The sequence below is a fragment of the Typopeltis vanoorti genome, chromosome 8 (assembly GCF_054136105.1).
Source record: "Typopeltis vanoorti isolate ZY-2024b chromosome 8, IOZ_Tvanoo_1.0, whole genome shotgun sequence".
Classification (NCBI taxonomy): domain Eukaryota; kingdom Metazoa; phylum Arthropoda; class Arachnida; order Uropygi; family Thelyphonidae; genus Typopeltis; species Typopeltis vanoorti.
The window spans coordinates 113,833,567-113,849,079 of record NC_143556.1 but is presented as its reverse complement, the minus strand read 5'-3'; the positions used below and the strand labels follow the sequence as shown (position 1 = coordinate 113,849,079).

Here is a 15,513-nt window from a genome sequence, read left to right as displayed (position 1 = left end):
TATCAGAATGGGGAATTGGACAATGAGACTTATTTGTGCCTATGGTCCCACAGAAGGTTCTACTAAAGTAGAAGTGGAGGAATTTTTTGATGCTTTAGAAAAAGCAACTGACACAATGAAAAAGGAAAAGTTGGTCCTCGGTGGGGATTTAAATAGCAGAGTAGGAAATGATTGTCAGACATACCAAAAGATTTTGGGAAAAATTGGAGAAACGAGCAAAGCTAATAATAATGGCAAATAACTGTTGGATTTCTGCTCAGGACACAGACTGGTTATTACTAGCACCATGTTCCAACATAAAAATGTGCACAAATTCACATGGAGAGAAGAGGCAAGGAATAAGAAAAGTCTCATTGACTATGTTATTGTTCATAGTGATGTTTTCTGCCTGGTGCAGAACACCAGAGTGTACAGAGGATTTGAAATATTGGAAGTAATCACTATTTGGTCTTGAGCAGTATAAAATTGAATTTCATATTGAAAAGAATAACATGTAATAAAGTTTTAAAGTGAATAAAAGTTGAGCAGCTCTCAGATGTGAACTGTAGACTAAAATACACAGAGATTATTGAAAAAAAAATGATAGAGTTTGAGAACAGGAACCAAACCTTGGAGATTCAGGGGCAAGCCCTGAAGAAAACCCTGATTGATTCAGCCAGAGAGGCATGTGGTGAGGTTGACTGCAAGGATAGAAAAATCAGAACTCCATGGTGGACACAGGAAGTTAAAGAGGCAGTGAAGGAAAAGAAGAAAGCATATCAAAAGTTCCTGGCAAATAAATCAGCTTTTGCTCTTAGAGAATACAGAGACAAATGTAAGAAAGTGAAACGCTGTGTAAAACTAGCTAAACAAAAGTCATGGGAGGACTTTGGCAAGAACATAGAAAATAAATATCAAGAAGGTGGTAAGATATTCTGGAGGTTGTTGAAGAAGCTTAGGAATGGAGGAAAGAGCTGTAAAAGGAGTTAGAGATGATAAAGGTGACATGAAAACAGGAGAAAAAGATATCCTTGAAGTATGGAGTAATTACTTCGAAAACTTGCTAAATGAAACAAGCAGTGATAGCACAGTGGTAAAAAACACTCAACAGGCATACAGTCAGGAATACATATCCATACTTGAAGCAGAAAAAGCCATCAAAGGCTTGAAATGTGGAAAGGCAGTAAGAGTAGATGATATTCGACCAGAAATGCTGAAATATGGTGGTATAAAAGTCTTACAGCGGCTGCACTGCATAGTTCAGAAGGCCTGGACAGAGGGACGAATTCCCGATGATTGGAGTAGAGCTCTCATAGTACCCATATATAAAAAGGGAAATAAAACTGAATGTGAGAATTACAGAGGTATTTCCCTACTGAGTGTTCCTGGCAAGATCTATGCAAGTATACTTGAGAAACGGTTGAGAAGAATTGTGGAAGAAAAGCTTGGTGAAGAACAAGTTGGATTCAGGCCAAATAGAGGCTGTCAGGATCAGATCTTCACTCTATGACAAATAGTTGAGAAAGCATGGGAATATAACAAAGATCTGTATTTAAGTTTTGTCGATCTGGAAAAGGCATATGACAAGGTATTCAAAGTGTTCCATGTAAAAATTTGCTAACGGGGGAGAGAGAGAGGGGGGGACCCCTAGCAGTACCATTAATCTGTTTGTAGAATTCCCCCTCCCATGTAAAGTAACCTGCATTCATGGTAAATTGAAATAATTCAAAAATATCTGGGGGAAATTTAGACTTGATTAAATCAAGAGTGTCTATAAGTGGTACATTGGTAAATAAGGAGGTGACATCGAAACTAACCATTATGTCTGAATATTTTAGGATTAGATTTTTAACCAGTGTTTTGAAATGGAATGAATTTTGTACAAAAGTAGAGGAGTTACCAGTAAGGGGGGCAAGCAACTTGGCTAAATGCCGGGCCAGTTTATACGTGGGACTATGTATGCTATCAACTATGGGGCATAATCAAGTCTAAATTTCCCCAGATATTTTTGAATTATTTCAATTTACCATGAATGCAGGTTACTTTACATGGGGGGGAATTCTACAAACAGATTAATGGTACTGCTATGGGTCCCCCCCCCTCTCTCCCCATTAGCAAATTTTTACATGGAACACTTTGAAAACAAAGTACTTACCACAGCTACATACAAGCCACAAGTGTGGTTACGCTATGTAGATGATGTGTGTGCAATCTGGCCCCATGGACAAGACACTTTGGATGCTTCTGTCACCTACCTAAACAGCCAACACCCCAAAATTCACTTCACAGTAGAAAAAGAATCAAATAACTGTTTACCATTTCTTGACACATTAGTCACCCGCTTTCAGATGGTGCACTATCTTTTTCTATTTACAGAAAGCCTACACACACAGGAAGATACCTACATAAACAATCACATCATCATCCAGTCCAACTGTACGGCATTTTAAAAACTCTTACACACAGAGCCAGAGCCATTTGTTCTAACGATACAGCTCTGACCACTGAACTCCAATACCTGCGCAATACGTTCTTAGCCAATGGCTACAATCCCTACAAAATAGATAAAATACTACATAGGCCCATTACTCTGCCCTCCCCTAATACACAAGAATACAACATGACCATTTCTATTCCCTATATCAGAGGTACGGAAAAGATAGCCAAAGTATTGTTGAAACATGGCCTTTGCACCACTTTCAAACCTCATGTCAAGCTGGCAACTCTGATCCGCTCGCCTAAGGATAAACTTCCCCCTTTAGCACACCCAGGAGTGTATGAAGTTCCATGTGACTGTGATTTGGCCTATTATGGGCAAACAGGAAGATCAGTGAACATCCGCCTGGAAGAACATGAAAGATACATTTGCTACTATTACTATGGCAAGTCGGGACTGGCAGACCATGCTTTAGACACTCCTTCACACAGGATTAGATGGAGGAAAACGAATGTGCTATTTAGGAGTCGTTATAGATCTGAAAGATTATTTTTTGAGTCAGCAATGGCTTTGAAGAATTCTCCCAACCTTAAAAAATATGGTTGCATTAATTTGCCAAAAATTTGGGAGACGGTTATCCTAAGAAAAACTCCTGGATAACTGCTGTTTTTTTTTTTTTTTCCCTCGTTAGAGGGCACCAAAAAATAGGACTTTAGATCTTTTGTCTTTTGCAATTATATTGTTTCACTCACTCACTGTCGCGTTTACATGTGTGTTGTGCTCTGATGATGCCGAGTTGAAAATCAGCGAAATATAAGCGTTAATAAAACATCTTTGTTGTTAAAAGAGGATTAGTGTTAACACTAAATTAGCTTAACACTAAATGTATACAAGACAGTGTTCAAACCAGTTTTAACTTATGGATCTGAGAGCTGTGTCAGAAGTAAAACACTTGACCAAAGACTAGAGACCGCAGATGAGTCCTGAGAAAGATTAGAGGCATGAACAGATAGCATCAATGGCAATATCATATTAAAAACGAGGATATTAGGAAAGAACTTGACATTTTCAGCATCCAGGAATGCGTTAGCAAAGCTAATCTCAGGTGGTATGGTCACTTAAAAATGGGCGAAGAAAGATTAGCAAAACAAGTGTTCTCTGCCAGGTTGGCAGGAAAACGACCCAGTGGAAGACCAAGATATAGGTGGATTGATACGGTACAAAGTGCCTTAGACAATAGAAATATAAGATCGGATAATGTTGGAGTCTTGCCAAGTAACAGACTGATTTGGAGGAAAATTATAGATAGGAAGTTAGCAATGATGTAAATTTTTCATGTAGCACTATCATATCCTGTACACCCCTTGAGGGTACATGTCAGGAATTTGATGATGATGATATTTGTATTAAAAAATAATAATAATAAATAAAATACAATAACCAGTGTGCTTGAGGTTAGTCTGAATCATGTCAAATAATTAAGAATAAATGTATTATGTCTGTTAATTATGTAGGTATTACAACATTATTTTATTTTTATTTGTTGGTGTTGTGTGGGAGAAAGAACCCAACAGTTCAAAAGGAAAAAATCCTGTACTAGGGTACAATAACAACTTTGTGAAAGCTATTGTAATCTGCTTATGTTATACTTTACTTGATAATAGGTATACTATGTTCTGGATAAAGAGGCCATGAAGTAAATGCTTCAGAGCTGTGGAGGGCTAATTCATCAAATTCATACTAAATGCCAAATGATATTTGTTAACTTACCTGCCCTGAATCTGATTGCAAAACCTTTACGACTATCTCCAAGGCTACTCTGAAGATAAAGATATATTTGATTCTTTGTGCTAATGGTAAAACGTGGGTTATTTGCAGCTATACCTGTCATCTGTGCCAGCAGAGGTGCAGAAGGAGATATTCCATCTCGAATAAGGACATAATCTTTTTCAGGAGCCAAATCCATGTCAACTACCTGAAGGAAAATATAAGCATTTCACAACAGTCAGAATTCAAGATAAGCTTTAAAAAATAATAAATAAATAACAATAAAATGAAATAAAAATAAATTGAATAATAATTAGTAATATAGTGAACGAAAATGCTGTGCAAATAATATAACCTATAAGCAAAAGTCAAATGAAAGAAAAAGGAACCTGTAAAGATATTCCATAATTGACTGAAGGTATGGTTAAATGAATGTACAGTTATGCACAGAGGCAAACTGGAAAGATTGTATACATTTACAGAAAAAAATCACACTACAACCGACAGAATTATATTGGTTTCATATGATGGAGCCATACCTACCTGTATGGGACTCATTGGCCATTGTGCCACCATATACTAAATAAATAAATAAAATAAATAAACAGCACTGTACCAGAAAGAAACAGATGACAGACTAAACCCATGAAGGTTCATTTAAGAGGCTGATGTTTGCATTTGAATAGATTTGGAGTTAGGTGTCTTGAGAAAGTACTGATAAGTTAGATTTCATTAGTAGAGAGCCAGAAAATCAAGATATTTTAGGGGGAAGCAGGTGATGTCTGTGCAAGCATCCTTGAGACAAGTAAATGGAAGAACAATCAAATAATGCAATGCATAGCTCCCATGGTCCTGAAATTGAATGGACAATATGAGGTGTGAGGAAGGCTGTTGGCAGAAGGGGGTAATGTAATATACATTTACTAATGCAATATACTAATGATAGTTGCAGAGATGAAATGAAAGGTTATAGTATTTATTATTATTAATGCCAGACCACCATGGAGTCAAAAACTCATTAAAGGGAGTATGCACCATCATGCCTTCAACTCATTAAATGTATCCATACTCACTCTCCATGCAAAGAACCTGAAATGCATTCCTTATACATTTTCCAAGGGTGGCCTCTTCTTCTACATCCCTTTTCTGATATATTTCTTCCACATTAACCTGGCAACAAACCCTGACGAACTTATTTGTATCAATCATATTCCCGCTCCTCCTTGTATTCATGAAAGTTTACAAATTGCATTCCCTCTAATACATTCTAAAGACCAGTTATCACATTCATGAATCGACCGTGAACTCTTTCGTATCATGCAAAATATAACATCATACGAAGGGCGCAAACTCAGTATGATAAGACAAAGTATTTTTTCACGGTTTCAAACTATATTGCATACCGGGTGGTAAAATTATATACCGTAATTGTAATTTTATTTACAATAACGGCAGCAACTTTTTTCCCTCTAACAAACAGTACTAACGACAATATGAACCGTTAATAAGTACACAAATTTTTACATTTGTTTTCGTAAAGCTTTCGTCAAGTAGAAAATAACATGCATACTAACTTCTCAAAAATAGTATTTGTATTTTTACCATTCTTTCCCCAAAAAAATCAGAATTTTTTATTTTTTATTTTTGCTATACTAACAATAATTTGAGTAGTCTGATAAACAGACTAAATGTTAAGTTTCGCACGATCGAAATCATAATATCACATCCAGAAATTGCGGTAAGTGGGTAGCGTTTGTTTTCTGTACGATTTGAGACCAGATAGTTTGATACTGACGCGGTATTCTAAACATAAATTATAGTTTGGTGTAGTAAATTTATTATTAAGCCTTATTATTCCCAAATTGAGTGGGAGGAGGCTATTTAGCCCTAACTAGCTTATGAAGACAATTTGGCAGCAAGCCTTCACCTAGCTTCTCCAAAACTATTAATGATATTAATTGAAGGAGAGAATGGCAGACAACTTCTGCAATCTCATGGTCCTAACTAAAATTATATATTATAATCGGAAGTGGTGTAAATTCTGAGTCTGTCTCCTTGAGTTTACAGGAAGAAAAAGCTGAGTTTCTGAAAAAAAAAAAAATTGCTTACCAGTTCATGGACGACAATGCTGCTGTCGCGCAAGAATTGCTCAGCAAGCATTACAGCGATTTGCACCATCTTTCCTGATCACCACAAAGCCCGGATCTGAACCACACTGAGAATGTATGGGACATGTTAGAAAAACGTTAGAAAATCCCGCACGAGCCCATATTTCAAAACTGTTTCATTTTTAGCCGCCGCAGCGCAATTGAAAGAATAGGAAGATTGCGCCCTTCAATTGGAAAAGACCTGGTTTCGATTCTCGTCTTGACGAGGAGAATCCTTATATGGACATTTTCACTTGAAGGTGAAAGAGTTAACCGATCTCATATGGTGGTAGCAGGGTTTTTTCTCCCAGAAATTCGGGTTTTTCATCCCGCGTGTAGACAAATCGGCCTTCAGAACAGACGCAATTTACAGACAAAAAATACTGTTGTTGGTGATGATGGGCGATAGATGGCGTTGATGGTAGTAGTGTCGTTGTTGGAGAATTAAGTAGTAATGGAGAGGATGAGATGTATTTAGGGAAATAGAGTAGTGTGCCCTCCCACGATGAGTCCTTGGACTCCCTAGAGGTGTCACGTGATAATAATAATAATAAACAGATCTGGGAGCAAAGACCTCATCCGTAAAATCTGAGATTGAAGGACTGTCTGGTGAACACCTGGTATGTTGATGTAGATGCAATTCAACACCTTGTGGAATCTGTGCCAAACGGCATATGTGCTGTAATTCGGGCTAAAAATTCAGCGACAGGTATATGTAGATAATTGTTCTTAATCCTAGCTAATACTTTTTTCTCTGTATATGTGTTTACTTTTCAATCTATTCTACTGAGGATTTCTTCATTGATTTTATTTCTTCACAAAGATCGACCTAGCATCGTAACTAGCCTCCGTGAGCAGTTGGAAAAACGACACACACACACACACATACACACACTGTACCGTTCGAATGGAAAACACATGGACTTTATCAGTTGAACGTGACTTAGCCGATCTCATACTACAGTAGCAGATGTTTTTCTCCTGGAAATTCGAGTTTTGCATATCGTATACAGCCAAAACAGAGAATACACACAATTAACAGATAGAAATGCTTTCAATGGGTGGTAGATAGGGCTGCGTGCGCGCGCGCGCGCGCGCGCGTGTGTGTGTGTGTGTGTGTGACATAGTGGACGGAGATTTATTTATTTATTTTTAAAACACATCATTAAAATTAAAATTACAAATCAATATAATATTAACTTTGCTAAGGAGCACTCCCAGAGTTTCAGTGCGCTGACTTTTTACTTGTGATTTAATATGAAAAATGAAAAATTTAATATGAAATATGAAAAATCATAGTGGTGTTCATAAGGATGCTCCTTAGCAAAATAAGAATGCCATGTTATATTGACAATAACTTATTTCATTAGTAATTTTTTTTTCATATCGCATTCCACAAAAAAAAAAAAAAAAAAAAAAAACGAATTTTGAAAGTGCGGCTGTTTTCTTTAATCTTTTCCATTATTAGCTGTTTTATTTAGTTTCGTATTTTCAAGCCATGATAAGGCTCACATATTTATTTATGATTTCATTCACTTAAACAAGCTCGAAGAGTGTTAAAAAAAATACTTCACTAGATCATCAGCAAATATTTGCTGGTTTGATTGGCCGAGTGGTTAGCGTAACTTCCTTCTAACCCACAGGCTATAGAATCGAATCGAACCGTGGGTATGGAATTTTGTGATCGTCTATTTTCTGTGTGAAAGATGAATTTCATCACCTTGTGTGAAACCACCATTCTACTTATTGGAGGTCTGAAAGGATAAAGGATTGAAGAAGTTCCATGCTTGATCTCTAGAGGGGTTCCTGAATTATGTAAAAAATAAACAAAACTACAAAACACACACACACACACACACACACACACACACACACACACACACACACACACACACACACACACACACACACACACACACACACACACACACACACACACACACACACACAATGAATCAACAGATGAAGAAATCCACCAAACTTACAGACAAAGAATGAAAACAGAACTACTCCTAACGACCACTTATTTGCAACTAACGAAATCGAGTCAGCATTAATCCTAATACTGACTCGATTTCGTTGGATCCAGGAGTTTTACTTGAATCAATGGATCCAAGAAAAACTCCTGGAGAGGACGGAATAACCAGCGATATACTACTACGACCATTTGTCGAATTCCCCGAATTCATAAAAATATTTACAGTACAACGAATGCTTAAAAAGAGGGTGACTTCCTTTAGTATGGAAACGCGCTATAAAATTATATCCATAATCAAACCAGGAAAAGAAACATCCGACGAAATTAGCAAATACAGACCAATCAGTCTCATAAACGTTGCTGGTAAGGTACTAGAAAAACTCCTAATAAACCGAATAATGCATCATGTATACTCAAGAAACCTGTTAAACAGCAATCAATATGCATTTAGACCTCAGTCCAGCACAGTAGACGCAATTACGGTGGTTAAAGAGTTCACAGAAAACAGTCTACATAAAAAAAAAAGATGTGCTACTGATCTCACTCGATGTGCAAGGAACCTTCGATTCTGCGTGGTGGCCAGCCATAAGCAATCAGTTAATAGATTTAAAATGCCAAAAAAACTTACTCTCCCTTACCAAAAATTATTTTACAGACAGAAGAGCAAACATGACATTAAAAACCACAACTGTAGCCAAAAAAGTCAAACGAGGCTGCCCGCAAGGTTCCTGCTGTGGGCCAGGTTTCTAGAACATTCAGTACGACTCGCTTTTAAGACTTCCTTTCACCACTCAAACAAAAGTCATAGCCTTCACCGATTATAATGATTCGGGGACGCGACAGCTTACAGTTAGAAGCAACGGCAAACGAAGAACTCTTTAAAATCACAGAGGACACCCGAGAAGAAAGTTACCTTCGATAGCACTAAGTCTAAAGTGCTCCACATCTCACGTAAAAAATCAAAACAACCTGTAACTGTGTTCCTAAACGGAGAAGTTCTCGAGGTAGCCAGTGAGCTAAAATACCTAGGAGTAACAATAGATGAAATATTTACCTTCAACAAGCACATCTCATATGCTGCCGGGAAAAAAAAGCTTACAGATTGTAAACTTTCTAGCAAAGTCGGTAAGGATTAAGTGGAGATTAGGCCAACGGGGGATGAAAACAATATATATCGGAGCTATACTGCCATTAATATCTTATGCTGCACTTGCCTGGCACTAAAATCAAAGAAATATCAACAAAAGCTAAACAGAGTTCAACGCCTTATAGCCATACGTACAATTAAAGGATACAGGACAATATCTTTCGAGGCAGCTTGGGTTATTGCAGATAACACCGATCTGTCTGAAAATACCAGAATTCTCTCTTATGCATGAAGTCACTTCCGGAAAATATAACGAAAATTACAACATCCATCCAAATTGATACGAACGTAGGCGGCCTCACCAGGAAAGAGAACATATATTAAGGAGAAGGAAAGCTCTAAAAGGGACGATTCCATATATACGGAATATATGACGGAAGCAAAACCAGAAGGAACGTCAGTTGTTCTTTCATTGTATATAACATGCAGTGCATTATACAAGAATGCCGCTCAAGACTGCATCTTCTGTGTTCCAACAACCAATCAGTATAACTTGCTACAGTTCATTCACTTGCATATCTCCAGAAATTAAAACTCAACACCTCTCATCAAAAGACAGCAACAATTTACAGTGATAGTAAAAGCACTATAAACGGCATAAAAAACCAGAACAACCATATAGCGTTAATAGAAGAAATAGAAGAATAGAAGAAATCTGGTTTAGAATCTCACTCTATCGGGATGCGAAATCAAGTTCTGTTGGGTGAACGCACATACTGGGGTAGCAGGAAACGAGAGAGTGGATCAGCTAGCTAAAGAAGCAAGTTACCAAAAGTATTCGAAATCTGCCATAAAAACACTTGCAAAAGAAAGAAGCCTAGAGTTGTAGGAAGAAGAATGGAAAACATCAAAAAACGGATCAACAACAAAACAATCCTTACCAAGCATCAGAAGCAGACTCTAGCTGAAAAAAAAACGCCATTTTTCTAGGTTTATCCATGCTACTAACGGGACATGGAAAACTAAGACACTACTTACACAGATTCCATATCCTGGAATCATCATCATACATTTGTAGTCCACATCTTCAACGCACTGTTAACCACATACTGTCAGCTACTGGACTTCATGCGGATGCCCCTAATATAACACGTCATCACTTCCGGAGACAAGTGGCCAGTGTCAAAACAGAGATTTATCGAAAAGTATTACACAGAATTAATTAAATTTACCAATAAGATCAACTTCCGGTCGTTGACACCACACACACACACACACACACACACACACACACACACACACCCTACAACATTAACATCAAAATATGCGGCTTTCCCAGTAATTATAAAATATTTTCAAAGGGATCAGAGAGAAAGAGAGCTGCAATACTAGTGATCAACCCTGAAGTCGAGGCAATATTAATTTCTCAGCACAGCAACGAGGACTGGGTACTTATCGCAATTACATACAGAGGAATTAAAACTTTTGCTGCAAGTATGTATCTAAACTATTACGCTAACATAAAATACGACGATGATAAATACAATGGTAAAATCCACGATGTTGCCCATAGAAAAAATGGGCAACATCGTGAATTTTACCATCAACCAAGGCCTAATTTTAGGAATAGATAGCAACGCCCATTCGGTATTATGGTTTAACGAAAACACAAACAATAGAGGAAAAAATTTGTAAGAGTTCATGACATCAAATTCCCTACACATACTAAACGACGATTGTAACAGTCCATCATTTGAAAATACCAGAGGAAGCAGCTTCATTAATCTGACAATAGCAAACAACGCTATTTTACCCCAGGTTTCTGAATGGAAATGCGAAGAACAGGAAAGCTGGTCTGACCATCGCATATTAAGTTTCATTATCAGTAATAAAAATTTAAACGGAATACACAACACAAACCATCGAATTAATACCAAGTACTTCACCAATAAAACCAACTTAGAGAAATTTATAAAAGCATTAAAAAGAGAATTTTCACGCTTAATCTCAGAAAATCACTATAATGCGAACAACACCCCAACTTAGAAAAAACCTAGCCATTTGGGCATCAGTACAAACCGATACAGACTTCCTTGCTTCTGCGCTTTCATAAAGTCTGATAAAATCCAGCGAACAAACACTCAGAACAACCAATAAGCTAAACATCGATGGAAGAAAATCAATACTTTGGTGGAACAACGAACTAACAGTCCTGAGAAAACGTGCTAACGCACGCCGACGACTATACCAAAGTACATACAATAACCAAGATTTGAAAGAGAGTAGAAGACAGAACTACTATAAAGCCAAATACAGCTATCAGTACAAAATTACAAACGCGAAAACAGAATCATGGGAAAAAATTCTGTACAGTTTCAACCGTAACGAATCCTTGGAATGGCATATATAAATTAGCAGCAAGCAAGAATAAGACAACACCTATATTATCAACTATCAAGAAAACAGACGGCATCTACACTAAAAACTTAGCAGAAAATGCAGCTATTATGATAAACAAGTTCATTCCCGATGACAATGAATCAACAGATGAAGAAATCCACAAAAGTTACAGACAAAGAATGAAACAGACAGACACTCCTGACGACGACTTATTTACACCTAATGAAATCACTATTAAGATCAATGGATTCAAGAAAAACTCCTGGAGAAGACGGAATAACCAGCGACATACTCCTAAAAGCGTTTCTCGAATTCCCCGAATTCATAACAACAGTTTACAGCGAATGACTAAAAAGAGGTCGATTTCCTTCAATATGGAAACGCTCAAAAATTCCACCCATAATCAAACCAGGAAAAGAAACATCCGACGAAATTAGCAAATACAGACCAATCAGACTCGTAAACGTTGCTGGTAAGATAAATTGAAAAATTCCTAATAAACCGAATAATGCACTATGTCTACTCAAGAAACCTATTAAGCAGCAATCAATATGCATTTAGATCTCAGTCCAGAATAGTACACGCAATTATGGAGGCCAAAAAGTTCGCAGAACACAGTCTATAGCAAAGAAAAAGACTTTCTACTGATCTCACTCGATGTGCAAGGAACCTTCGATTCTGCGTGGTGGCCAGCCATAAGCAATCAGTTAATAGATTTAAAATGCCCAAAAAACTTACTCTACCTTACCAAAAATTATTTTACAGACAGAAGAGCAACCATGACATTAAAAACCACAACTATAGCCAAAGAAGTCAAATGGAGCTGCCCGCAAGGTTCCTGCTGTGGGCGAGGTTTCTGGAACATCCAGTACAACTCGCTTTTAAGACTTCCTTTCACTACTCAAACAAATGTCATGGCCCGAATCATTATCACCGCATCATCGGTGATAATGTTTCGGGGACGCGACAGCTTACAGTTAGAAGTAACGTCCAACGAAGAACTCTTTAAAATTGCAGAGTGGGTACGCGAGAAAAAAAGTTATCTTTAATAGCACCAAGTCTAAAGTGCTCTACATCTCACACAAAAAATCAAAACAACCTGTAACAGTCTTCCTAAACGGAAACGTTCTCGAGTAAGCCAGTGAGTTAAAATATCTAGGAGTGATAACAGATGAAAAATTTACCTTCAGTAAGCACATCTCATATGTTGCCGAAAAAGCTTACAAGAAATAAACCTCCTAGCTAAGTCGGCAAGGATTAAGTGGGGATTAGACCAAGGAGTATTGAAAACCGGTGCTATACCTCCACTGATATCTTATGCGGCACCTGCCTGGAAACATACACTAAAATCAAAGATAAACCGACAAAAACTAAACAGAGTTCAACCCCTTATAGCCATAACTATAATTAAAGGATACAGGACAATATCTTTCCAGGCGGCTTGTGTTATTGTAGCTCTAACACCGATCTGCCTGAAAATACAAGAATTATCTCTAATATACGAAGTCACTTCCGGAAGATATAACGGAAATTCCAACATTGATCCAAATTGCTACGAACATCCGTTTCACTACAGTAAGTGGCCTCACCCAGCAAAGAAAACAAATATTAAGGAGAAGGAAAGCTCTGAAAGAGACGAATTCCATATATACAATGATGGAAGCAAAACGGGAGGGAATGTCGGCTGTTCTTTCATTGCATACAACAGACAGTCCATTATACACGAACGCTGCTCTAGGCTGCATCCTCTCTGTTCCAACAAGCAAGCAGAACAACTTGCTATAATTCAGTCAATTACATATCTCCTGGAATCAGAACTCAATACCTCTCATCAAAAGACAGCAACAATTTACAGTGATAGTGGAAGCACTATAGACGGCATAAAAAGCCAGAGCAACCATATAGTGTTAATAGAAAATAAAAGAAATCTGGTTTGGAATCTCACTCTATCGGGATGGGAAATCAAGTTCTGTTGGGTGAACGTACATACTGGGGTACCAGGAAACGAGAAAGCGGATCAGCTAGCTAAAGAAGCGCCTAGAAACTGGTGCTATACTTCCACCGATATCTTATGCTGCACCTGCCTGGAAACATACACTAAAATCTAAGATAAACCGAAAAAAACCTAAACATAGTTCAACCCCTTATAGCCATACGTATAATTAAAGGACACAAACACTCTCCAGAAGTAATGACGTGTTGCATTAGGGGCATGCGGATGGAGTCCAGAAGCTGACAGTCGTAAAGTATGTGGTCAACAGTCTGTTGAAGGTGTGAACTACAAATACATGATGGTGATTCCAGGATATGGAATCTGTGTAAGTAGTCTCTTAGTTTTCCGTGTCGCGTTAGTAGCGTGGATAAACCTAGAGAAATGGAGTGTTTTTTTTTTTTTTTTGCTGCACCTGCCTGAAAACACACTAAACTCAAATATAAACCGACAAAAACTAAATATGGCTATAAGGGGTTGAATTCTGTTCAATCCCTAATAGCCATACGTATAATTAAAAGATAGAAACACTTGCAGAAGAAAGAAGCCTAGACTTGTAAGAAGAAGAATGGAAAACATCAAAAACGGATCAACAACAAAAGAATTCTTGCCTAGCATCAGAAGCAGACTCCGGCTGTAAAAAACACGCCATTTCTTTAGGTTTATCCACGCTACTAACGCGACACGGAAAACTAAGACACTACTTACACGGATTCCATATCCTGGAATCACCATCATGTATTTGTAGTTCACACCTTCAACAGACTGTTGACCACATACTTTACGACTGTCAGCTTCTGGACTCCATCCGCATGCCCATAATGCAACACGTCATTACTTCTGGAGACAAGTGGCCAGTATCAAAACAGAGACTTATCGAAAAGTGTTACTCAGAACTAATTAAATTTGCCAATAAGATCAACTACCAGTCGTTGTAAAGTGCCATAAATGACTGATATTGTGTGAATTATATAGTGTAAATATAAAAAAAAAAGTGTAAATATATGTATATATAAAAATATAAATATAAATATGGATGTAAAGGTCGGAATATGTACATATAGAAGTAAAAATATGAATGTAAATATGAATATTGATACAAAATTGGAAATGCAAATATTAATCAGTACTTGGAAGCTACATATAATATATGCGTTGTATGCAATGGAGCATGTAGGAATAAATTACTCCTGGTAGAGTTAAAACACACACACACACACACACACACACACACACACACACACACACACACACACACACACACACACACACACACACACACACACACACACACACACACACACACACACAATAATTGTCCGGACACGTTATCAATTTGCAATTGATGTCCATCTTTGGCTTTGATCATCTCCTGCACCCTAGATGCCAGAACATCTCCATTTGTTGATCACATCGCCAACCATTGATTTTGGATGCTCCAATTTAGCGCCAAACACACACACACACACACACACGTATATATACGCTAACCACTCGGCCTGGCTGGCCGAGTGGCTAGCGTATCCGCTCTCCAGCCAAAAGGCTGCGGGTTCAAATCCCGCCATGGGCATGGATGTTTGTGATTGTCTGTGAAAATAATAGTGATGATGGTGGACAGTAAATGGCGTTGGTGTATATGAGGTTGAGTGGTGGAGACGGAGAGTTGAAGTAGGTGCCCTCCCTCGATGAGTCTTAGGACTCCCTGGAGGTGTCAAATAATAATAATAA

The 15,513-nt window shown here is 37.7% G+C and overlaps 1 protein-coding gene across 1 annotated transcript in view; it reads right to left on the bottom strand.

Moving 5' to 3' along the window:
* The window catches only part of LOC150104294 (uncharacterized), a 636,238-nt gene that overhangs the window by 564,526 nt on the left and 56,199 nt on the right, over positions 1–15,513 (bottom strand). The window contains exon 9 of the mRNA XM_090396452.1: positions 4,187–4,391. Coding sequence (XP_090252578.1) covers positions 4,187–4,391 — 205 coding nt within the window. The remainder of the gene's footprint in view (positions 1–4,186; positions 4,392–15,513) is intronic.